The following is a 23289-nucleotide window of genomic DNA, read 5'->3' as shown; positions in this document are numbered from 1 at the left end:
GTATAGCTGAGTGTTCAGGTAGATCTATTTCCAATTTTCTGAGGAACCTCCAGACTGATTTCCAGAGTGGTTGTTCCAGTCTGCAATCCCACCAACAATGGAGGAGTGTTCCTCTTTCTTCACATCCTCGCCAACATGTTTTGTCAGCTGATTTTTTATCTTGGCCATTCTGACTGGTGCGAGGTGGAATCTCAGGGTTGTTTTGATTTGCATTTCTCTGATGACTAAGGATGTTGAACATTTCTTTGGATGCTTCTCGGCCATTCGAGATTCCTCTGTTGTGAATTCTCTGTTTAGTTCTATTCCCCATTTTTTGATTGGGTTGTTCGGCTTCTTGAGTTCTTATATATTTTGGATATTAGCCCTCTATCAGATATGGGTTAATGAAGACTTTTTCCTAGTCTGTAGGTTGCTGATTTGTCTTATTGTGTCCTTTGCCTTACAGAAGCTTTCCAGTTTCATGAGGTCCCATTTATCAATTCTTGATCTTAGAGGGTGAGCCATTGGAGTTCTGTTTAGGAAATTCCCCCCGTGCCAATGAGTTCAAGGCTCTTTCCCACTTCTATGAGATTCAGTGTATCTGGTTTTATGTTGAGGTCCTTGATCCACTTGGACTTGAGCTTTATGCAATGTGACAAATATGGATCTATTTTCATTTTTCTACATAGAGATTGCCAGTTGCTTTCTTTTCTCCATTTTAAATTTTTGGCTTCTTTGTCAAAGATCAAGTGTCTGTGTGTGGAGAAACCAGATTTTCAAAATTATTTACTGCCCGAAAATCTAAATAAAAGGAAAGAGTATTTTTGCGTAAACAACCTCAAATTAGATATTGAAGTAATGGCTTTCATTATGACATATGCATACATGTATACAATGTATTTGGGGGCTGGTGAGATGACTCAGCACCTGCCATGAAAACCTGATAACCTGAGTTTGAGCCACAAACCCATAGGAGAAGAAAAGAACGGACTCTCAGAAATGATCCTTTGACTTTGACACGTGCATCATGGTGTGCACATGCATGCACTCCCCCACACATAGTGGTGGTGGTGGTAGTAGTAATAGTAACAGCAGCAGCACCAGTAGTTATAAACAGATATAGAGTATTTTTATCATATGCACACTACCCATTAACTTTTGTTGTACTCCTTCTACTTACAGCGATCCCCTTCTGCTCCGGCAGGTCCTCTTACTATGTTAATGTTTATATTTTCTTTTTTGTTACCCATTTTATTCTACTATGATTTCTTATAGGATACAGGCTGAGTGGACATTGGCAAAAGCATGGGTTCCTTGCCAATGGTAACAGCACTTAAGAAAAGGTGTCTCCACCCCACGCCCAGCAACCATTAACGGCCTGTAGACAACTAAGGAAAAAACAACGGAATGCTTACAAATGCCGTCCTTGCTCAGGGGCACTGCTAATGTTTTCTGCGATATTCCAATGTTCATATATGTGCTGTCAAAGTAAGCACTCTATAGCTTCTTAAGTTTCTTTTTTTCTTGTATGGGGACTCATTATTTTGTGAATTCAACTTTTAAAATTTTTTAATTAAAAATTTAACTGTTAAGAATTATTGGATATCTACAACACTCCTTTTGTTTATCTTGAACTAGCAATTGTATGAGCTTAAACACTGGCTCCTTTTCTGAGCAAATGAGTTTTGCCTCATTTTTTATGACACCTTTTTGAATATTTGCAGACAGTGATCCTGCCATACTAAAATCATATTTTCAGTCTAAAATTTCTTTATCTCTTTGATTTTTCCACCCCATCATGCCTCTTGCCTCCTGGACCAATTCTAGCTTGCTTATGTTCTACTTAAAGTGTAGGGCTCAGTATTTTTGGTTGCAGGGTAAGTATATCTGTTATTTCAACTCATCCCTTTTGCTCATATCAGAGAGTTAATCTGGAGCAGTTATTCTTCCAATGACCCCATATAATTAACCCTTATCATGTCTAATTAAAAATAAACATATATCAGTGTTCCTATGTTTCCCCGTGGAACTGTTCTAATTCATCTTTGTCCTCTAGCTACAATTTTACATAAGATATCCATAGGGCAGTTAATTTTGGAAACACATATGATAGAAATTTGAAGTTCAGTTCTTAATTTACTTTCAATAAGCTCTCTTTATATTCTGTTTTATTATATCCATTTGTCCTTTTACCCTAACCATGTGCATAGGCAACATTGAATGTCAAACCTTTAAAATGGTAGGATAAAGGTTAACCCTATCCCCAGACCTACTCAAGTTAGGTCTTAACTCTGAGCCTAGAAGAAAACAGGATAACCTTTGGTTCCATCTTCTCTCTCTCTGTCTCTCTGTCTCTCTCTTTCTATCTGTCTCTGTCTCTCTCTGTCTCTCTCTCTCTCTCTCTGTCTGTGTCTGTCTGTCTGTCTGTCTCTCTCTCTCTGTGTGTCTGTCTTTCTCGGTCCCTGCCTGCCTTCTGTCTGTCCCTCTCTCTCTCTCTCTCTCTCTCTCTCTCTCTCTCTCTCTCTCTCTCTCTCTCTCTCTCTGAAAATAACAGTTATATGGATTAGAGAAATACACGTTAGGCCACACCAGCATATCTTAACATGGATTTACTTATCTTAAGATCCCATTGATTATCAGGTTCTGATGCCTTTGGTTAGTTGTTAGAGACACTCTGAGTTTAGACATTTTTTTTTCTTTAACACTACAAGGTAAGTCTCAAATAATTTCCACATTTCCATCTGTCCCTTGAATTTTGTAATCCATTATACTGATGTCACACTAAAGGTGGATCTGTTTAAGGACAGAATGGAATCAGAACTACATTCTGCCTTGATAATATTTAGTGGGAAGTACAGTAAATTGCTTCTTACACACAAAAGTTTAACAAAACATTTTCTATAATAAATTTCTACTATGATGTAATTTTTCTTTGAATCTATTATCTTAGAGAATTATGTTAATACATTTCCTAATATTTAGCCACTTTTGCATCAGTAGCATAAAACTAACCACTGTGTTTAGTTAATATTTCATGTAGGAGTTATGCATTTATATTTGAAAATAAGCTGAGTGTGTCACAATCACGAATGACTTTGCCTGTTATAGATGCTGTGATTTTGTTATCTTCAAAGAATAAGTTAGGGAACATCCTTTTCTCTTGCCAGAAAGAGTTTTTAAGATTAAAATCAGCATGGTTTCTTTCCTTAAAAAGTGTAGTCACACTTACCTGTTAAACTATCGGAACAAGGAATACTTTGTGTAGAGATTTTAAAAAATAGTTTTTAGTTCATCAATCATGATCAAGCACCATTCAAAATTTTAATTTGAGTGAGTCAATATTGATAAAGTTGAGGTTTCTTAGTTGTGATAAAGATACCCTCCATGTTCTTCTGAATAACTTTGTCTCTGATCTATTTTTAAAAACTGTGTTAATGATCAACCAAAATTCAGAATTGTAGAGGTCAGTCCCAACAGATTTGGCTAAAAGACAGTTCCTGCACCCAAGGCTCAGAGAACATTGTAGAAGATGAGACAGAAAGATTGTAACAGCCAGAGGATCGGAGAGTTTGCTGTGAGATTGTGTCTCATAAGAATGTCAGACACTGCTCCCATAAAGTCTCACTGACACGATTGCTTAAACATAAACTGAACAAGGACAACATCAATAAACATGCTAAACTTGACAGTGCAAGGCCCATGCAGACTAAACCCTACACACAAAGAAGTACAGTCAACTAAATAATGCTGAAAGTGGGAGAAAGAGTTTTCCACAGGAGAGAACGCACCAACTAGCTATCCAATACCACACAGTCAGCCCTGAAAGCATACGTCCATGTAACATACAAACTGAGAAGGTTTTATTTATATATTTAAGAATATATATGTACGTGCATATATGTATGTAGTAACGACTAATGAAAAACAGAGGCCATAATTTTGAAAGAGAGCAAGAAGGGGTGTGTGGGAAAAGGGAAAATTTGGAGGAAGAATAGGGTGGGAGAAATGATATATATTATAATCTCAAAAATAAAAGAAATGGGCTGGAGAAACAGCTCAGAGATTAAGAGCACTAGATGCTTTCATTGAAGTCCCGAGTTCAGTTCCCAGCAACAACATGGTGGTGCATAATCATCTGCAATGTTATCTGGTGACCTCTCCCAGCCTTCAGGCATATATACAGGCAGAACAATATACACAATAAATTTTTAAAGGAGAAAATAATTTTACAGAGAAGTGTGCTAAAATATTTATGTGATAAATTTCTCAGTTTCTTCCTGCATTAATTTTACTTTACACTTTAAACTATTGAGTTAATGAAAATATGCTTAAATTTTTTATCTTTGTAGTTAGCTGAATATTAGCCATTAGGTAGTTACTCTTTCAATACTTAAACTTATGTTCGTGTAGGTTTATTTCATATACATTTAAAGTAGACAGCATTTAATCTTTGATATTTGGCAACTACATTTCTCTAAAACTTATGTTAAAAATTAGTTTTCAGTTGGCCTAGTGTTTAATGCAATTACTTTTGACTTAATCTTCAAATTAGCACATTTTCTAGACATTTATTTATTTATTTTACATAAGTGTATGAGGACACTGTCAATGCGTTCAGACTCACCAGAAGAGGATATTGGATCCCATTACAGATGGTTGTGAGCCACCATGTGGTTTCTGGGAATTGAACTCTGAGAAGCAGTCAGTACTCTTAACCACTGGGCCATCTCTCCAGCCATCAAATTAGTACATTTTGATAATTTACCTTTTAGTTCTACATTGAACTTTTTTCAGAAAAAATGCTAATTAGATATTAACCCTTTAATACATGTAAGCATGTTTAAAGAATTAATTTAAAATATTTCATAGTCATTAAGCCTGAATGCAGGCACAGTTGATGTCACTAACCACTATGGCTCACTACACTTTTCTACATTTAAATGGATAATCTGAAAGAAAACGATTGATAATATAAGGTAAATATTTTTTAAAAAGACCTCGAGCCACTTAGACTTCACTATTTAATTTGATCATGTCTTTAAACAGGGTATGAGCTGCAAGATAAATATTTTTGTTTAATAAGCAAAATATTAGTTTACACAGATTATTTTGAATTATATGCTTGAAGTGGAAATTTAGCCATAAAATTATTTGGAAACTAAAGAGAGAAAGAAAATGGATGATTAAGTGTTACCCAGAACTTCACAAATCTCAAACAAAATATCTGGTATGTGCAGTCTGGAAAAATGCCAAGTGAATGCCAACAGTACACTGTGGGAAAAGACTAGGTGGAACCCAGAAATACAAAATTTTAGGCTCAGAAAAGAAATAAAGGACAATAACTAGAGAACTAAGCAAGATGATAGGGAAGAGAGAAAACACACCTTCTTCAGTGGAACTGCACGTAAACGAGAAAAGAAAGTCCCACGATGCTCCCAAAGTTCACAAGCCAACTCTTTGTGAAAATAAAATTTAACATGGAAGATCAATATCCTGCTGATTGAGGGCCCCACTATGCTTTGTTTACTCACTAGCACTGTGAACAGGAACCATTTTATTAGATATCTTACAGTCAAACCAGAAGATCTTGAATGTTTATTTCTCCAAACTCCATGGCCTCCCCTCTACAGACAGGGCAAACAATGACCTCAAGAATCGTTGCGGACTTGGGAATTGGTGTGGACTCAGGAAACTGGTTCTAAATGAAACTCAGATTTAATGATACAGATAGACTTGGATTAAAAGTGTGAGCTGCAAGCTGCACCACAGAAAAAAGTCAACAGCAAAATGTCCATGGAGATATAGTTTACATTTGGTATGAAAATGTCCAGCTATGTGTAAGTGCAAGCATAAATTCTAGGACTGTGAACAACGCCAAGGCATAAAAAGATTAGCAAAAGCCTACCCTGGAAACTAGAGATTGCCTTGTCTTATAGAGAGGTTACTGGAAAGCACTTGCAGCTTGCCCTCAGCTGAGCCCTCTTTCTACTCTAGCAAACTTGCAATTTAGAGAGAAAAATTAGTTGCTCTTCCCAATCAAAGTAAATTGTAAAAGACAAACCTGGTGTGCAAAATACAGCCTGTTCTTCTTAGCAAGGAAGGATTAATTGGTTGGTAGATTGTTTGATGGTTGGGTTTTTTGTTTCAGTTTTATTTCTGTTGCTTCATATTATTTTACTGTTATCTGTTACCATTATTTGTTATATTTTCATGCCATTACATACATTTCTCTTTATTATGTTGCTTCTCTTTTTTCCTTTATTCATGTCCCCTTTTGGCTTAATTATTAATACCTTCATCTTTAATTATGTTTAAACTCTTAGTTTAGCTGGTAAATACATTTCTTACCTTGTTTGCTTAGTTGTATTTCTTTTCCTACTATGCTTTAATGCCCTGTTTGTTTGTTTGTTTTTTATTTTTGATGTTTGCTTGTTTCTGTTTCCCTTTAACTCATAATGTATCCCACACTAACTCTTTTGAGTTCTGGGATTACAGACATGAGACTCATCTTGCTTTTCATTTGTTTTTAAACAGTTAGTTTTTGCTCTTGCTATCTGCTTTTTCATATGTGAGTGGAAGTGGAGATGGTAATCTCAAGAGGAAGTTGCCTACTATGAAATCTCCACATGATAAAGGTAACGGCAAGAGATTTTTATATCAACAGATGAACAAACTGCAATACAAAAACACGATTCAAGGCAGGGATGAGAAAGTTGGAAGTATGAGTGAGACATTAAATTAGAAAATTGAGTTTCTGAAAGTGAAAAATGAAAACAAATGGATTTGTTAAGAAATAGAAAACTTAAGTCAAATTGTAAAAATCAGTAGAAGCGTTATCCGTACACTAGCTCAAGCAGAGGGAAGAACATTAGAGACGGAGAAGACACAAGTGAAACACGGCCACGACTTTCATAAACTCTGTGATAGAATCAAGAGATCAAACCTAAGAATTCATGGAAATAGGCCCAGCCAGTGCCATGGTAGAATTAAAGTCTCGGTGATGGGAGGAGTTGGGCAGCTTAGGGATGGGGAAATGAGTGGGGCCTCACTGGTAGCCTGAACACCTAAGAAAGCTAGAAGTGCATTTAGCCTGAGGAACACTAGATCCCAGCAGGCAGGCAGGGAATTGAGTGGCCTAGGCAGGAAGAAGGATAGGCCTAGCCTTTGGAAGTTGGACCTGGTTACCTGGTTGGTGAACAGTCCTGAGAAAAACAGATAGGGATTTTCAGTTTCAAAGCCTGGTGATGTAGTAGATAAAATATAGAAAATGACTTCCCAAATGTGACTCCAATAACTTAGGAAATAAAGGCAACAATTCCTGTGTGAGATTTCATAAAATTTAGAAGTATAACAAATCAACGGAGTGATGACATTGTCCAGAAAGGGGAGGGAGGGAGGGAGATATTTACCATCTATTAATATGACAAGGCATTGTTACTCATACCATACAAAGAAGTAAAACAGGTAAACACCAAAAGAACATATAATCTAACTAGCAAATGAGAAAATTAACAGTTTTTAAGAGAAGTACAAATAGCCAGCCAATAAATGAATAAACAATCAACATCTTTAGCCATTAAAGAAAATCAAACCTACGTTAATACCATCTCACTTTAGTTAGAATAGCTATCATCAAGAAAATAAGGAACACGAATGCTGGTGAGGATATAAAAGGAATGGGGGAAATAACCCTTGTAGGTTGTGAATGGAAATTTAAATTAGTCCACTATGGAAACCAGTATAGAACTTCCTCACAAAACTAAAATAAAACTATTATGTTCATTCCTGTACTATTCATAATTTCCAAATTATGAAACCAATCAAGGTACCCCAAAAACAGAAAATAAACAAAATATGGGCTATAGTATATTTATGTACATGATAGATTATTGTTCAACAATAAGGAAAAATGTGTGCTATTTATGGGGAAAATAGATCTTCATGTTAAGTAAAAGAAGTCAGGCTCAACGACACAAATATCGGATGTTTCTCTCATATATGGAAACTCAATTTTTTAAAATAGTGGAAGTAGAAAGGGACTATCTAAGAGGAGGGTGAGCATTTGGTATGTGGGGAACAAGAGAGTGTGCTGAGTGGGTTAATATGACCAAAGTGTATAGTTCACATATATAAAAAGTCATAAAAAACTCATAATTTCACAATTATTGAAAAAGAGAAAGCAAGACAATGATGTAATAATTTTCATAGATTAGTACATAGTTCTCACGAGAATACCTAATTATGAGGGAGATCATAAAAAACGGTACTGTGAAAAAAATGAACAATCTTATGCAGTTATTCCCATCACTTTTTAATACTAAATGTATGGTGTTTTCCTTCTACATCAAGTATTCTCTACTGAACAAAATATGCTGGGTTTGGTAAAATTTGTTAACATAGCTCATAGGGCTCATAGAAAGTATTTTATTTTTTTAAAATTTATTATCTTGTTAGGCAGCGGTGGCACATGCCTTTAATCCCAACAATCAGAAGGCAGAGGCAGGTGGATCTCTGTGAGTTTGAGGTTATTTCCTCAACAGAGTTATTTCCAGCACAGCCAGGCCTACACAAAGAAACCTTGTCTCAAAAAAAATTATTTTATGCGTGTGTGTGTGTGTGTGTGTGTGTGTGTGTGTGTGTGTGTGTTTGTGTGTGTATGCATACATTCATGCCACATGTGCATGTAGCATCATATGACAACTCCTGGGAGTTCAGTTGCCTTCAACCATCTTGTGTCTTCTTTATTGCTGAAGAATTTGATCAAATTTGGGTCATTAGGCCCATACATAAGTATCTCTACTCATTGAGCAATCTCATTGGCTATTAGAGAACCCTTTCTCACATTTACAGTTTATTATAAAAATATTACAAAGGATACAAGAGGTAGACGTGAATAATGTAAGTTATGGAGGTAGGAATATAGAATCTCCATGTCTTCTTTAGATGTGTTACCTTCCAGAATCTTCTGTGTGGGAAGCCTCCATGTGGACCTCAATCCAAAGCTCTTTAAACCTGAACCTTGGGGGATTGTTTTGTTTTGCACGTTATGGGATACAGAGTATGTAAAAGCGCATGTGGAAAGGGCAGCTTCCCAAGTAACTTTAGGTGCTGCTCTTCGTAGGAAATCTTGATTTTTTGAGACATGGCACTTATTGGCTTAGAATTTACCAATTATTTTAGGCTGGTTGGCAAACAAGCAAGTCTCAGGAATCTTCCTGTCTCCAAATCCCCTGCACTGCAATTACAGGAACAAAGCACAGATCCAGAGTTTCCATATGATTTATTGGGCTTGAACTCAGATTCTTATGCTTGGAAGCCAACCATTTTACCAATGAACTGTATCTCCCCAGCCCTGTGCAGTTGGGATTTTTATGAAGGCCTCATTATATTATTTTAGATGATTTCTCTCCTCTTCCTAAAGTTGAAAGTTGGGAAATGGGACTAAAGGACTAACCCTCTAACCATGCTATGGTCTTTTTGCTGACCAAACCCCATTCTGAAGAAGTCTAGGAGTCTGGTCATTAGTCATCTCATCACACAAGACTGTCACATTGGTTTGCAGATATTTGTGATGGTTTAAACTAGCATGACTCCTATAGACTTGTATGTTTGTATGCTCAGTCCCCAGTTGATGAACTGTTTGGGAAAGACTAGGAGGTGTGACCTTGTTGGAGGAGGTGTATCACTGGGAGTAGGCTTTGAGGCCTACACCAGCACCCTCACCCCCTCTGCCTGCTTACTGCCCATGGATCAGGATGTAACTCTCAGTTATTGGTCCAGCACCTATCTGCATGCTACCTCTGAAACCATTAGCCAGCCACCATTAAATGCTTCCTTTCATAAGAGTTGCATGTCATGATGTCTTTTCACAACACTAGAATAGTAACTAAGACAATTTCAAAGGATTTTTAATATCTATGATCTAATATTTAGGATCAGAGATAAAATATAGTCATGCTAGTATGAAATAATATGTACAATGGTAGCCTTGTAAGATCATATCACCTAGTGATTTAGTAGCTTTCCTTGCTTATCTAACTCTATGATGTCCACACAATAAAATTGTCTAATGACACATTTCTTAGACCACATTTCTATCATTAAATGACTCGTTTCTTATTTTTATTTCTTATTTTATACAGTATCACGGATAAATACTCTGGTTACACCATCTTCAGGCAACTTATTCTTTCTCTTTATAAACCGTGAGACTTTTCTCCTATGGTAATATTAATTTACATTATTTCACTAGATAGGAATTTTCTCCTCTTCCCTTTAATAGTCTTCTACCAATAATTGTTTATCTTTAATTTCAAAAATTATAGTTATTATTTATTTAAACATTTGCTCTTCAAATGCTTCACTCCTTCTTTAAAAGGGGAACAAGAATACCCTTGGCAGGGAATAGGGAGGCAAAGATTAAAACAGAGGCAGAAGGAACACCCATTCAGAGCCTGCCCCACATGTGGCCCATACATATACAGCCACCCAATTAGACAAGATGGATGAAGCAAAGAAGTGCAGGCCGACAGGAGCCGGATGTAGATCTCTCCTGAGAGACACAGCCAGAATACAGCAAATACATAGGCAAATGCCAGCAGCAAACCACTGAACTGAGAACAGGACCCCTGTTGAAGGAATCAGAGAAAAGAACTGGAAGAGCTTGAAGGGCTTGAGACCCCATATGAACAACAATGCCAAGCAACCAGAGCTTCCAGGGACTAAGCCACTACCCAAAGACTATACATGGACTGACCCTGGACTCTGACCTCATAGGTAGCAATGAATAGCCTAGTAAGAGCACCAGTGGAAGGGGAAGCCCTGGGTCCTGCAAGACTGAACCCCCAGCGAATGTGATTGTTGGGGGGAGGGCGGTAATGGGGGGAGGATGGGGAGGGGAACACCCATAAAGAAGGGGAGGGGGACGGGTTAGGGGGATGTTGGCCTGGAAACCAGGAAAGGGAATAACAATTGAAATGTATATAAGAAATACTCAAGTTAATAAAAAACGGGAAAAAAATGGAGGAAAAAGAACAAAACAAAACAAAACAAAACAAAAAACATTTGCTCTTTTGTTTTCCTTTTTCTCTCTTTCTGGGACTCATATTACCCATCTACTTTTATCAAAATACCTCCAAAACTTTGTTATTACATTTTTTTATGCACTTAAATTTGTGTGTGTGTGTGTGTGTGTGTGTGCCCCCGCGCGCGCATATGCATACACATGTGCAGTGCATGGAACACGTATGGAGGTCTGAGGACAACCTGTAAGAGTTGGTTCCCTCTTCAACCATATGAATTCTGGGGATTGAAGTCCAGTTATTGGGCTTGGTAGCAAACGTCTTTACCGCTAAGCCACGCTGCTGGCCCAATTGCTTTCCTTTCTATTTCCATTTTTAGTTGAGATAGTTTTTCCATTGTGTTGTATAATTTGTTAGTTAACTCTATATCTGTACCCATTCTTTTTTGTATTTTAAATGCCAATCTTCTATATCTCAAATATTGTATTATTTTTATATGGTTCTGCCTTGATTTTTTGTTTTGTTTTGTTTTGCTTTATTTTAAGTTTTAAAAATCAAGGCTGGAGAGATAGCTCAGAAGTTAAGAGCATATGATGGCCAGAAACACCCATAGCTCTAGTTCCAGTGAATCCTATGATCTTTTCTGGTCTCTACAAGACATTACATGCATGTGATAGACAGACATACGTGGAGGCAAATCACTCATTAAACATAATTTTTTAAATTTAAAAATAAAGTTAAATGACATAATTTATGTACACTTAAACACACCAGTTATAGTTTGATATTTGAGAAAAGTTTACAATCATGCAACTTTCATTTCTATCCTTCACAAAACCCTTTCAAGCTTCTCAGCCCTCAGCTCCATCTACTTCTCTGCCACTGTAGCTAAGTTTGCATTTGAATTCTATGAAAATTTGAGTCATATAACAAATCTTTTTTGTGTCTGACTTCACACTTAGCATTTAAAAAAAACCCCAGCACTGTCTTCTTTGTGTATCAGTGATTCATTCTTTAGTATTACTGTGTGGCGTTCCACTGTGTGGACGTATTACCGTGTGTTTCTTCATTTTTCTGTTAATTAAAAATTTTGCTTTTTTCCAAGTGCATGTTAATATCGTACATTAATTTTTCATTGCTAATGACAAAATACTTGGCATAAAAAAATAAAAGCACTTAAGGGGACAGAATTTATTTTAACTCAAAACTTTAGAGATTTCAGTCCATCTTCCTTTGCACCATTGACTCTATAAAAGGCTTGTTCACATTTTGACCGATTTTTATTGTTTTGCTTACCATTATTATTATTATCTTTATTTTTTCTAGAGTCACTTGTATATTCTACACATAAATCTGATGTTAATTATAAGCTTTACAGGTATAGTCTCCATGTTTTACTTGTGTTTTAATTTTCAGAGTATTTATTTTTGAAATTATTTTTTGAAATTATAAATACATCATTTTCCTTTCTCCAAACCCTGCATATACCACTCATTGTTCTGTATCAAACCCAAGGCCTCTTTTTCATTAATTGTTGCTATATACATATTTGTGTATACATGCTCCTAAATATATAAACACAAGTTACTCAGGCTATGTAATGTTATTTGTATGTATATGTTTCTGAGGCTGAACACTTGGTATTGGGTCACCAAATGTGTTTCTCTCTGGTAAGACTATATATCTCCCACTCTTAGTATTTCTTAGTTGTTGGTTGTTCTTGGTGTAAGGTTGAGGCCTAGTATCAAAGTTATAAACATGGCTAAATGTCAGTTCATCACTCTTTTTATCTTTTATGGATTATGTGTTTTGTATCCTAAAACGTCTTTCCTTGTCTAAAAGTTAAAAACATTTTATCTCATTTTGTTATTGTCCACTTCATCTTTGTATGCATGAAGTGTAATGTTATTAGTTTTCTTGATTTTTTTTTAATTTATATATAGACATCCAGCTGTTCCAATACCAACTGCTGTAAAGGTTTTTCTTCTTTCCATTCAATTTTCCTTCCACCTTATATAAAAAGGAAAATCAGCTAACCTTAAATGTGTGAGCTTCTTTCTAGAATGTCTATTTTGTTTCATTTACTATGTGACTACAATCCAGATCTATTTTATAAATATTTTAGTTAAGTATATTATATATTAAATGCAAGTAATGTCTATATATAAGTCATTAATAAATATTACAAGATATGAGTATTAACCAACACAGTCTTAGGAAAAGTGGGACATTATATCTCCCTTCGAGTAGCCATTTTTATACTTAAAAGTAGATTACAGTAGTTAAGAGCACAAAATCTTTGGCATCCTGATTCCTTGGTAAAAAACTAGGCACAGAAAGATTAAGTAACTTTCTTTCAATTATAAATTCACTGTTGACTTAGAATCTTATACTGATTTATAATATTGATACTTCAGGTATTCTTTAACCTCTTATTTAATGGTTCAATTATTTAATAATTGTACTTTATTATCCTCACTTTTAATCTCTATCATGTTTGTATAAAGCATTTTATTTTTTTATTAATTCCTTGAGAATTTTATACATTGTGTTTTGACCGTCTTCATCTTCCTCCTCTGTCTTCTCCCAGATTCAGCTGTCATTCTGTATTACCCAACTTTTAAGTCTTCATTTTTTGGAAAACCTATCAAGTTCCACTAGTGCTGCCTACATACTTTTATATTGTGGCTATTAGTCGGGGCAAGGGCTACATACTTAAAGCTAATTCTCCCTCTTTTGGTAGTTATTGATTACCAAAAACTCCTCAGCTAGGGGTGGAACTTCACACTCCTCTCCCTTGAGTCTCAGTGCAGCCCAGACTGGCTTTGAACTCTCAGTGTAGCCTTAATCTCCTAATTTTCCTTCCTTGACCTCCCAAGTGTTGAGATTGCAGGCTGTATGAAACATCGTTGAAGAAGATTTGAGGTTCTTCCTACTGTTAACAACCACGGCTGATAACACAATTTTGATCCTTTCCTTAAAACTGCAGATAAGACCTTGTTTTTTCATCCTACTCATCTACTGCTTTATGGAGCTCATGTGTAGAATTTTTATGTCAATTATTATTAGGAAAAGCACTTATTTGGTACTGAAACTATTAATAAGGAACATTGAGAGTAACGTGTTTTGGAAAAAGCCACAAACCAATAATACATAGCATTTAAATAACTTCTAAGGAAATAAAAGTGACCTTCTTTTGAAATCTCTAGGTTCTGTTATGTTTAGGATAGCAACGGGTATGGATATCCTATTCTGCGTCTCTGAAATTAAGAAAAAACATCTTTCCTGATTCCAAGTTATTCCACGAGTATTAGATCCCTAGATAATGTTTTCTTGGTCAGCCATATCAAAATGAAACAAAACAACAAAACAAACAAAAACAACAACAAAACCTTTCCTTACTTCTCGCCTTCTTAGTAGAAGCTCCTTTGTGAGTAGTTTTCCTTCCTGGCTTTCCATGGCTACTATCTTTCCGAAGAGACATTTTTACCCTTCTTTCTCTTGGGATTCAGATCGAAGTGCCTATTTTACATAACAAAGTCGACCACCTGGCCTCCAGGTTCCCCCCAGTTTCTACCTGTGGCTTGGCTGGCACACCCCACTCTCTACCCTCAACAATCTAGTTCAGGGGCGGGGCTTCCCCTCCCCCAGAAGCTCTTCCTTATACAATCCAGATACTTTGGTCTCTCCCCCCTCCCCCACTCTTTTTCTGTACTTCCTCCCCCACCTCTTTCCATGTCTCTATCCACTCTCTTCATGCACTCTCCTTCCTTTCTTTCTGTTCTCTCTCTCTCTCTCTCTCTCTCTCTCTCTCTCTCTCTCTCTCTCTCTCTCTCTCTCTCCTCCCCGCCCCCAATAAACCCGCCTTTATGATTTAATTTGACTTGAATGGACTCATTTCTTCGATGGATAACTTTTCACCTTCAAACCCAGACTAACCTCTGGAATGAAATCTATGAGTTTCATAGAATTCTGGGTTTAGCCTAAGGCCAATGCTGTGGTTGCATGAGACAGGCAATGAATTGCATTTCTATTTTTAATCTATCAGTTCTTAATCCAGCAAAGGGAAATATAATCCTCAACTTATAAATTTAATTGCCACTGAAGTTCAGTTTTAAAACACACACAATTGATGCAAGGGATTACTATTGGTTTGTGTTATGTTACAGATACATTGAAAGACCCACCCCATGAGTCTTAACTCAGAGCTGCAACAGGCTTGAACGAGCCCAGGCACGCCCAGATACCTAGGGCCGAGTCACCGTTAAAACTAACAGACCATAAAAGGAAAGGAATACAGAACAGACTAGGAGTACCGGATCTGGCAGGAAGGGATAAGTCCCTAGCCCCCCGACATTCAGGACGTCCCAGCCCGCACGTACTCTTTTACCATGTTACAACCTCATTCGAATATGATTCAAACCTGCCAATGTGTGTAGCAATACCTTATTACCTCATCTTGTGAAATAACCAATCATATGTGAACATGTCTATATGCCTCGTTTAAATCCACCAATCCCCGTAACTATGCATCTGCTTCTGTACGCCCGCTTCTGCTTCCCCAAACCCTATAAAAGCCCCATGCTGGAGCTGCTGGGCGCGCAAGTCCTCCGAAGAGACTGTGTGCCCGCAGGTACCTGTGTTTTCCAATAAACCCTCTTGCTGATTGCATCCGAGTGGCCTCGGTTCGGTCATTGGGCGCTTGGGGGTCTCCTCCTGAGGGAAAGGTCCTCTCCGGGGGTCTTTTCAACATCAGTCAAATGATTATTTATTGCACACTCTATGACTATGAATAATATCGACTATTACATATTTCATTGTCACTGGTGCTGTGTATTTCAAATGTTCTCATCACAGATGGTTTTAAATGATTGAAGTAATGGCTAAGTTAGTTGGTTCAAACTCGGTCATTACTGTATACAAAGCCATAAAATACTTTATATATAGATATGGACGATTGTAATTTATCAACATGCAATAAAAAACCTTTGTTTTAGAGATTCTATGTCACATCTGTGCTATTAATTCCCACAAACATAATATTTTTCACATATGTATTAAACTATATATCAAATTGCTTCTGCTTTATTGATTCTTAAAAAAAATCTCTAGGCTTTGTTACCTTCATTTTACAGATGAAGAGAGCAGAGCAAAGAGAGCATGGGATGAAGAGAGAAGCAGCGTTCGATCAAGACCTAGCTATCTGTCTGCAGACCTGGATTCCTGCGCTCCTTAGTTGCTAACTCACGATGAGGTTATGACTAAATCATATCCCCTCCCTAGACCTCATCACGGTCTGTATTTGCAGAATAAGGTGATTTGGCTTTCTCAGATGAGTTTACACATTATAATCACCTGGAAGCTTTAAAATACATTCCTTAACCCACCTCAAAATATTTTTATTTTAATTGGTCCCAGGGTATTGTGACTTCCATAACACTACAATGACTCAGAAGAAACTAATCCAGGGAAACCACAAATCCAGTCTGGTATTTCTCTGTGAGGGAAGGAAGAGAAACCTTGTCATTTAGTATAAGTCAAGAGCTGCAGAGTATGAGGAAGTGCTCAAGGCCTCCCTCTCACTCTCTGTCTCTCTGTCTCTCTCTCTTTCTGTCTGTCTCTCTGTCTCTCTCTCTCTCTCTGTGTCTCTGCCTCTCTGTCTCTCTCTCTCTCCCTCCCTCCCCCCACCTCTCTCTCTTTCTGTCTCTAGGCATGTAAGTATATACACACTCATTCTCATTCCAGTTGAAGAGCTATAGGGAATTGAAAAGAGCGTTTATAAAAGGTACTTGAAGAGTTAACAAATTAGAAGAATACATATTATGTTGTTATTTTTTAAAGCTTTGTTTTCCTTCTGGACCCATGTTTAGCATTTCTTCTATTCTTTCCTTCTTTCAATATGGTTTTTTTTTTTCCCTTAGCTGAGGACCAAACCCAGGGCCTTGCGCTTGCTAGGCAAGTCAATATGGTTTAAGTATTATGATGGGCTTGGGTTATTCTTCTTAGGAGTGGGTGTTAATCTTCATTGGAAGAAAGCCATTGAGAAAAAAATAGAATAAAATTATCATAAAGATGAATGAGCTCACTCTTTCTCTCTCTCTTTCTTTCTTTCTTTCTTTCTTTCTTTCTTTCTTTCTTTCTTTCTTTCTTTCTTTCTACCTGTTCAGATCTCTCACGTTTTTTCTACACTTGATCTTAGCCAAAAGGCCGAGCAGCGATCTCACGTTTTTTCTTAAATTCGATTTTTTTTTCTTTTTTTACATTTCAACTGTTATTCCCTTTCCCGGTTTCCCAGACATAAGCCCCCATACTGTCCCCCTCCCCTTCTTCTATAAGGATGTTCCCTCCCCAACCACCCCCCTCTCCCACCCCCATTCCCTTGCACTGGGGTCCAACCTTGTAGAACCAAGGGCTCTTGGTGCCACCAAGGCCATTCTTGACTACATATGCGGCTGGAGTCATGGGTCAGTCCATGCCTAGTTTTGCTTTTCCGGTGTGTTTGGATATCCAGTGTTTGCTTTGGTGGAAGAGCTGGGCTCTGACGATTCCAAGTAGTCTTGGTTTCTGTTGCTTAGGTTCCTGTGCTTGCCTCTGGCCATCAGGTTGTCTCTGATGTTGGCTTATCTTGCTGTCTCTGACAGTGGCTTGTCCCTCCTGTGTAGGCCTCTGTGTCAGCACCCCTGTAGACCTGTTTTCTTTCAGCCTGATCTGGGAAGAGAGAGCTGTGCTCCCAGGTGTGTATGTGCTCCTGGAGCAGGCAGAAACCCCGCAGGGTCCTGCCCCTGACTGCTCCTAGGTGCCTGTGCCCAGGGGGCACAGATGATACTATGTGATTTCCTCTTGGGTCAGGAATGTGGGCAGAGGGTAGTCTCTGAGTTCTTAGGAGCATCTGCACTTCTGAGAGTCCAGCTCTCTTCCCCACTGGATTTATGTGCAGGGAGCTGTGTGACTGGTTCAGTTCCATTCCAGGTGCAGGCTGGACCCAGCAGTTTCCTGCAGCTGACTGTTCCTATGTTCCTATGTCCACTATGCAGTTTCCTCTTGGACCAGGGATGTGGGCAAATGTGGGCAGAAGTGGCAGTCTGTCCTGTGGTCTCAGGATGGTCCGTACTTTTGGGTGTTCAGCTCTCTCCCCCATGGGATTTGGGAGCAGGGAGTTATGGGATGGGATCAGTTCAGTTCCGGGCACAGCCAGAAACCAGAAGTGCCCTGTCCCAGAGGACTTCTGCCTCTGTGTGTCCTGAGTCTACCAGGCAGGTTACTTGGAGCAGAAGAGTTGGTCTCACCTCTGCTCCCAGGCGTGTAGGCGCTCTTGGTGACTCCAGCTTTTAGTCAGATTTCCTTTGAAGCACTTTTGACAGCCCGGTGGTAAACTTCAAAGGTAAATTAAAGTTTGGTCATAGAAAAAGGGCCAAGGGATTCCTTCATTCTCCTTAGTTTAGACTTTAGGAAATAGGTGCAAAGTGACTTCTGGACAAATGTTTGACAAGGTTTAACTAGACTATAATCTTTGACCCCTTTCTCCTAATCTAGGCCTATATCCCCATTTTCACCCTATCCAGTTGCTTTCAAAGATCAGGATACTTTGTTATTTTCGAAGGTCAAGATGGATAAGACAAGGAAGGGTAAGTTAAGATATCTGAAATTTTTAAAATGAAAATAACTCTGATTTCAAGTCAGAAATTCGTAATGCCAACATTTTTGGAAACGATACAACTAAAATATATCCATAATTGTTGCTTTATTCTTAACACAGGATCATGTTTATTTTCAGTAAGGTGATAAATGGAGTGCAATTAAGAGAAGAACTGATCACCATTGAGACTTGTTACTCTGCAATGGTTTACACTGTACTTCAAATTTCTGTATCTGACTCTGGAACATGGAGGTGAGAGCAAAGCACCTAGGTTCAAATCTTAGTTCCATGTTTAGCAAGTTACTAAATAATTCTGCATTTCATTTTTATCTTTAAAATGGAGAAGGGAACAGTACCTATATCATGCAGTTACTGTGGGGGTGAAATGAGATAATATAGCTATTGTTAAATATAGACAATCTACTATCACGCCTACCACATAACAGTATATAACGATGCACTATATTTATTATAGCTATTATGATAAAAAATGAGCTGAAATTAAAAGACTAACTTTCAGCTAATGGCATAGAACACATATCAAGATACCAATATGTGGAAAGTAGCAAAATTCTGTGTAGAATGAGTTAACTGAAAGAAAATACCAAGCAGGAAACGCCCATGTATACATTCCGGTTTATGCAGTCCCTATCATAAAGCAGAGAAATAATGAAAACAGAGCCACTCTGAAGGGTTTAGAGTAATTTTGTATATATTTTAAATATACATGTGCAATACATTAAAATATATAGAGATGTGTGATTATATATTTACATATATATACATATCTATATGAAACCACAGAAGGGATACATATGCGCACTCACACGTCTGTGTGCGTACCTCAACAGGACCCATCTCTACGTAAACCAGACGCAGTCTATATCAGGCCAACTTGGACGTAAGTAAAAGCCCTGACTCGGCAGCAGATTGCATTCCAGAACCCTTCCGTTTCTCCTACCAAGTATAAGGCCATTTAAAAATACACTGAGAAGAACTCCTCTGGGTGTATGGCGGAGCCCAGGGCCCTCCTGGCAGTGCACAATTTGCCTGAGTAAGGACTGCAGGGTTGAAAGATCAAGGAGCTGTGAAGAAGGGGCTTGAAACTATTAAGCAAGCGTCCGTAGTGTAACTCTAGCTCCAGAACGATGCACTAGGACCAGAGAATCCTCAGATATCTGGACTAGAAGCAGATTTTGGACAGAAGCAGCAGGAAGTGCGTGTTGCTGCACATCACCATCCAGTGTTACCCGGATAACTGGGTATAGCTTTTAGGGGTTTGATAAGTCTGAAGGACAATGAGGCAGATTTTTAAAGATTAAACACAAATTATTTAAAGTTAAAGGATTTAAAAGCAACACAAGAGGTTACAGGTATTCAGGTTATCGGTTTAGGGCTTATAAATGTTTCAAGAAGCCTAACCTTATATATGGCACCGTTTGCAGCAATATCATTAATATTAATAATCATGATGTATTTATATATACAAAAATAGGACAAAGCAATTCTACAAGAGGAAATGGAAGTGAAGGTGTGTGGCTGTGTGCAACCCGATGTCAATACGCCCCAGGAAGTTTCATAGCCAATAAAGACTTTGTGGCCTATAATCCTGTAATATATATATGCATATTACAGAATATGTATATATCCAATAAAGGGATGTGGGATTCCCTTTCTCCCTCCCGTGCATGATCACGACTTCTCACTCCACCCTGCCACACACATCCACGCATCGTTAAAAGAGATGACGCGTAGAGTCTGGAAGTCTTAAACTAAGTCGGAGCACCTCGATTTCGAGCAAGCGCCCCCGACATCTATCTGTATTCCTTGATAAATTTTGAGTTTACTCACAGAGAGAAACTATAGAACTCTCACATCTCTTAGCAGAGGCCTTTTGCGCCCCTCCCCCCACCATGGCGGCCTCTTCCTCACTGAGTTTGCAGCACAGGTTTTGTACATTTTATAAGTGGAGTCGCTGGTTTGCATTGGGGGTCGCTGCTTTGCATGGGGGGGGGTCGCTGCTTTGCATTGGGTGGTCGCTGTTTTGCATGGGGGGCTCGCTGCTTGGCATTGGGGGATTTGCTGCTTTGCATGACGTATCTTTCGCCTCAGTCGTTCACTGTGACTGAAACCTAGGCTCTCAGGTTGCTGCCCTTGCACACGAAGCCGGGAGGCAGCACAGCGTGTGCAGCAAAGTGTGGACGCCATGGTGAAGACACAGCTTGGCCAGGGTGTCTTTATGTTTCCCCCCCCACACACTTGAGCTTCTACGAGGTAACGGAATTAAAGGCGATGTGCACTTGGGGGGCGGGGGGTTAACGGAATTAAAGGAGATGTGCGCTGGGGGCTGCCTCGATACCCGGCAGTTGGTTAACTACTCACTTTTCGTTGCGGGAAGACCATTGCACTAACTTGCGGCTTCTGAAGCCATGGCGAGGGGGTGGCTTCCTGGGATTGTTGACAAGAGCGCAACTCCCTTCCTACGTCAGACCTCGGTCTTCCCATCTGTAAAATGACCACACTGAATCGGACTAATGTTAATGTCTTCCAGCTCTAAAGTGTTATGACTTTTAACGTCCATCATGGAGGCCCGAGCCATGCAGGTGGTGGCGGTTGTGAGAGCTGAGGGAGGGTGAGAGAGGGAGGGTGAGGGAGGGAGGCCGGGTGTCAATCACCTGAATCTGCCATGACAGCCATGACAGCTGAGCAGGCCGGGTGTCAATCACCTGAATGTGCCATGACAGCCATGACAGCCATGGCGGCCATCTTGGAGGAAGGTCATACCGACTTCTCTTGGGCCTTGGGGCAGGGTGAGTCCCCGGAAGACATTTTTCTGCACACGGTGTTGGTGTGCATCTTGCAGCGGCAGCCCGGCCGTCGGAGGCTGTCATAGCCCCGCTGGCACAGGCGGAGGCACCCCCGGGTGGGCAGGTAGCAGCACAGGCAGGGTAAGAAGATGGAGATGACACCCATGGCCGCCCAGCGGAGGAAGCGAGAGCCGGGCCCGCAGGAGCAGGGCTCGTCGGCGCAGTTGTCCTCGTCGTCGGTGGAGCAGTGGTAGAAGACGCCCTGGACACAGCAAAGGCAGGTGCCGTAGTCGAGGAGGCTCTCGGCGGAGCAAAGGCAACGCTGGTTGCACACCCAGCAGGAGGGCAGGGGGCGGACCGCCGTGCAGGGGACGCACTTGCAGCGCCCGCACTCCTCGCAGATGAAGAGGCGATGATCACTGGACTGCCCAGCCGACTGCTCAGCTCCTCCCTTCAGAGCACCGTCGACCTTCGGGTGGGTTCTGAGGATGGACGACTGGCCTGAAGGAGAGGGTGTCATGGTGGCCAAGAGCCTTTGGTCAGAGGCAGTGGTGGTTTGGGACACGGAGCTGGCAATGCTGGATTGGCTGAGATGCTGAGGCAGGGGTTGCAGCTGATGGCACTGGCTGACGCTGCGCGGGAGCGCGGTGGGCGTGGTCGCCAGGGACCAATCGGACTTGTGGGTTTGCAGAGTCAGGGAAGGGCTGGAAAGAGTTGGTTTGCGGGGTGCAGGAGGCCGGTCCACGTAATCATTGCTGGCGTGAACAGAGCGCAGCTGTGCAATGGGCAGAATCGGTTGGGGTCATCTGTCGCCATCTTGCCTGGATTTCTGAGCTCTGAGTGATTTGAGGTCAGAGGTCAGAGGTCAGAGTGGCACTTGAGGTGATTAAAAAAAAAGCCTAGATTTTTGAGCTCTGAGTGATTTGAGGTCAAAGGTCAGAGGTCAGAGTGGCACTTATGGTGATTTAAAAAAAAAAAAAAGAGCCCTTGTCGTAAAATGGACCTCAAGGCGTATCAGAAAATCCTAAGAGAAAAGACACACAAACAATGTATGAGGACACACAAGTCACAAGTTCAGGGAACCCAAGAAAAAAAAGGGCTCATCGCCCCCTCATCTTTCATCGTGGGTTTCATGGGATACTTTTATATTTTTAGGGAAGTTACTCATTTTCAGGGAAGTCCGGTTATTCTATTCAAAGGGCAAATCGGTTTGGGAAAATCATCTTGAATAGATAAAAGACCCAGAAAATATTTCAGGAATATTAAAGATACCTTCTCTTGGTAGACCTTCGTAAGTTTCCAAAAAAAATCTTCAAATTTTGTCTGAAACATTTTCTGGGTCTTTTATATTTTCAGGATGATTTTCCAAAAATCATCAATTTTTCCTTAAATATTGTTTGCATCCTTAATATTTACCATTCTCCTGCCTCAGCCTCCGGAGCAGCTGGGACTATAGGTATGCATCACCACAGTTGACTTCCAGAACCCAACGTTTTAAAATAGACAACACTGGTTGTGTAGCGAAAACGACATCAAACTGTAACACAAGCCCCGGGCTATTTTAAACATCACCCTAAGGATACACTTGTATTCAACAAACAAACGCTGTACACACTGCTTCCCTCCACTTCACGCCAAAAATGACTTTGGTGAAAAGATGTTCTTACACTGTGTTTAAGCTGAGTTGGACATTAGAAAATATATTCTTACGTCTTCATCGAGCCACACATGGTTACGTAATCCTCCTGAAGGCCTTGATGTTGGTAGGATCAACCAATGGTGATGGTCCACAAGTGGTAGACGCCTGGACCTAGAAGACTGAATGTTTGAAAAGGCAACGGAAACA

At 39.5% G+C, this 23289-nt stretch overlaps 1 protein-coding gene and 1 pseudogene across 1 annotated transcript; both read right to left on the bottom strand.

Annotated features, from left to right (window-relative positions):
• Nucleotides 1-1374: 1374 nt before the first annotated feature.
• Nucleotides 1375-1475, bottom strand: LOC116885990 (annotated as a pseudogene).
• A 19787-nt stretch (nt 1476-21262) lies between these two features.
• On the bottom strand, nt 21263-22245 carry Spry3 (sprouty RTK signaling antagonist 3; the record flags this gene model as incomplete). Its single annotated transcript, XM_032887204.1, has 1 exon — nt 21263-22245. A coding segment is annotated over one exon (831 nt), but the record flags the coding sequence as incomplete, so codon positions are not given.
• Nucleotides 22246-23289: the final 1044 nt, after the last annotated feature.

Source organism: Rattus rattus, chromosome 16, assembly GCF_011064425.1.
Source record: "Rattus rattus isolate New Zealand chromosome 16, Rrattus_CSIRO_v1, whole genome shotgun sequence".
Classification (NCBI taxonomy): Eukaryota; Metazoa; Chordata; class Mammalia; order Rodentia; family Muridae; genus Rattus; species Rattus rattus.
Note: the sequence above shows the minus strand (reverse complement) of the source record. Positions and strands in the feature narration are given on the sequence as shown.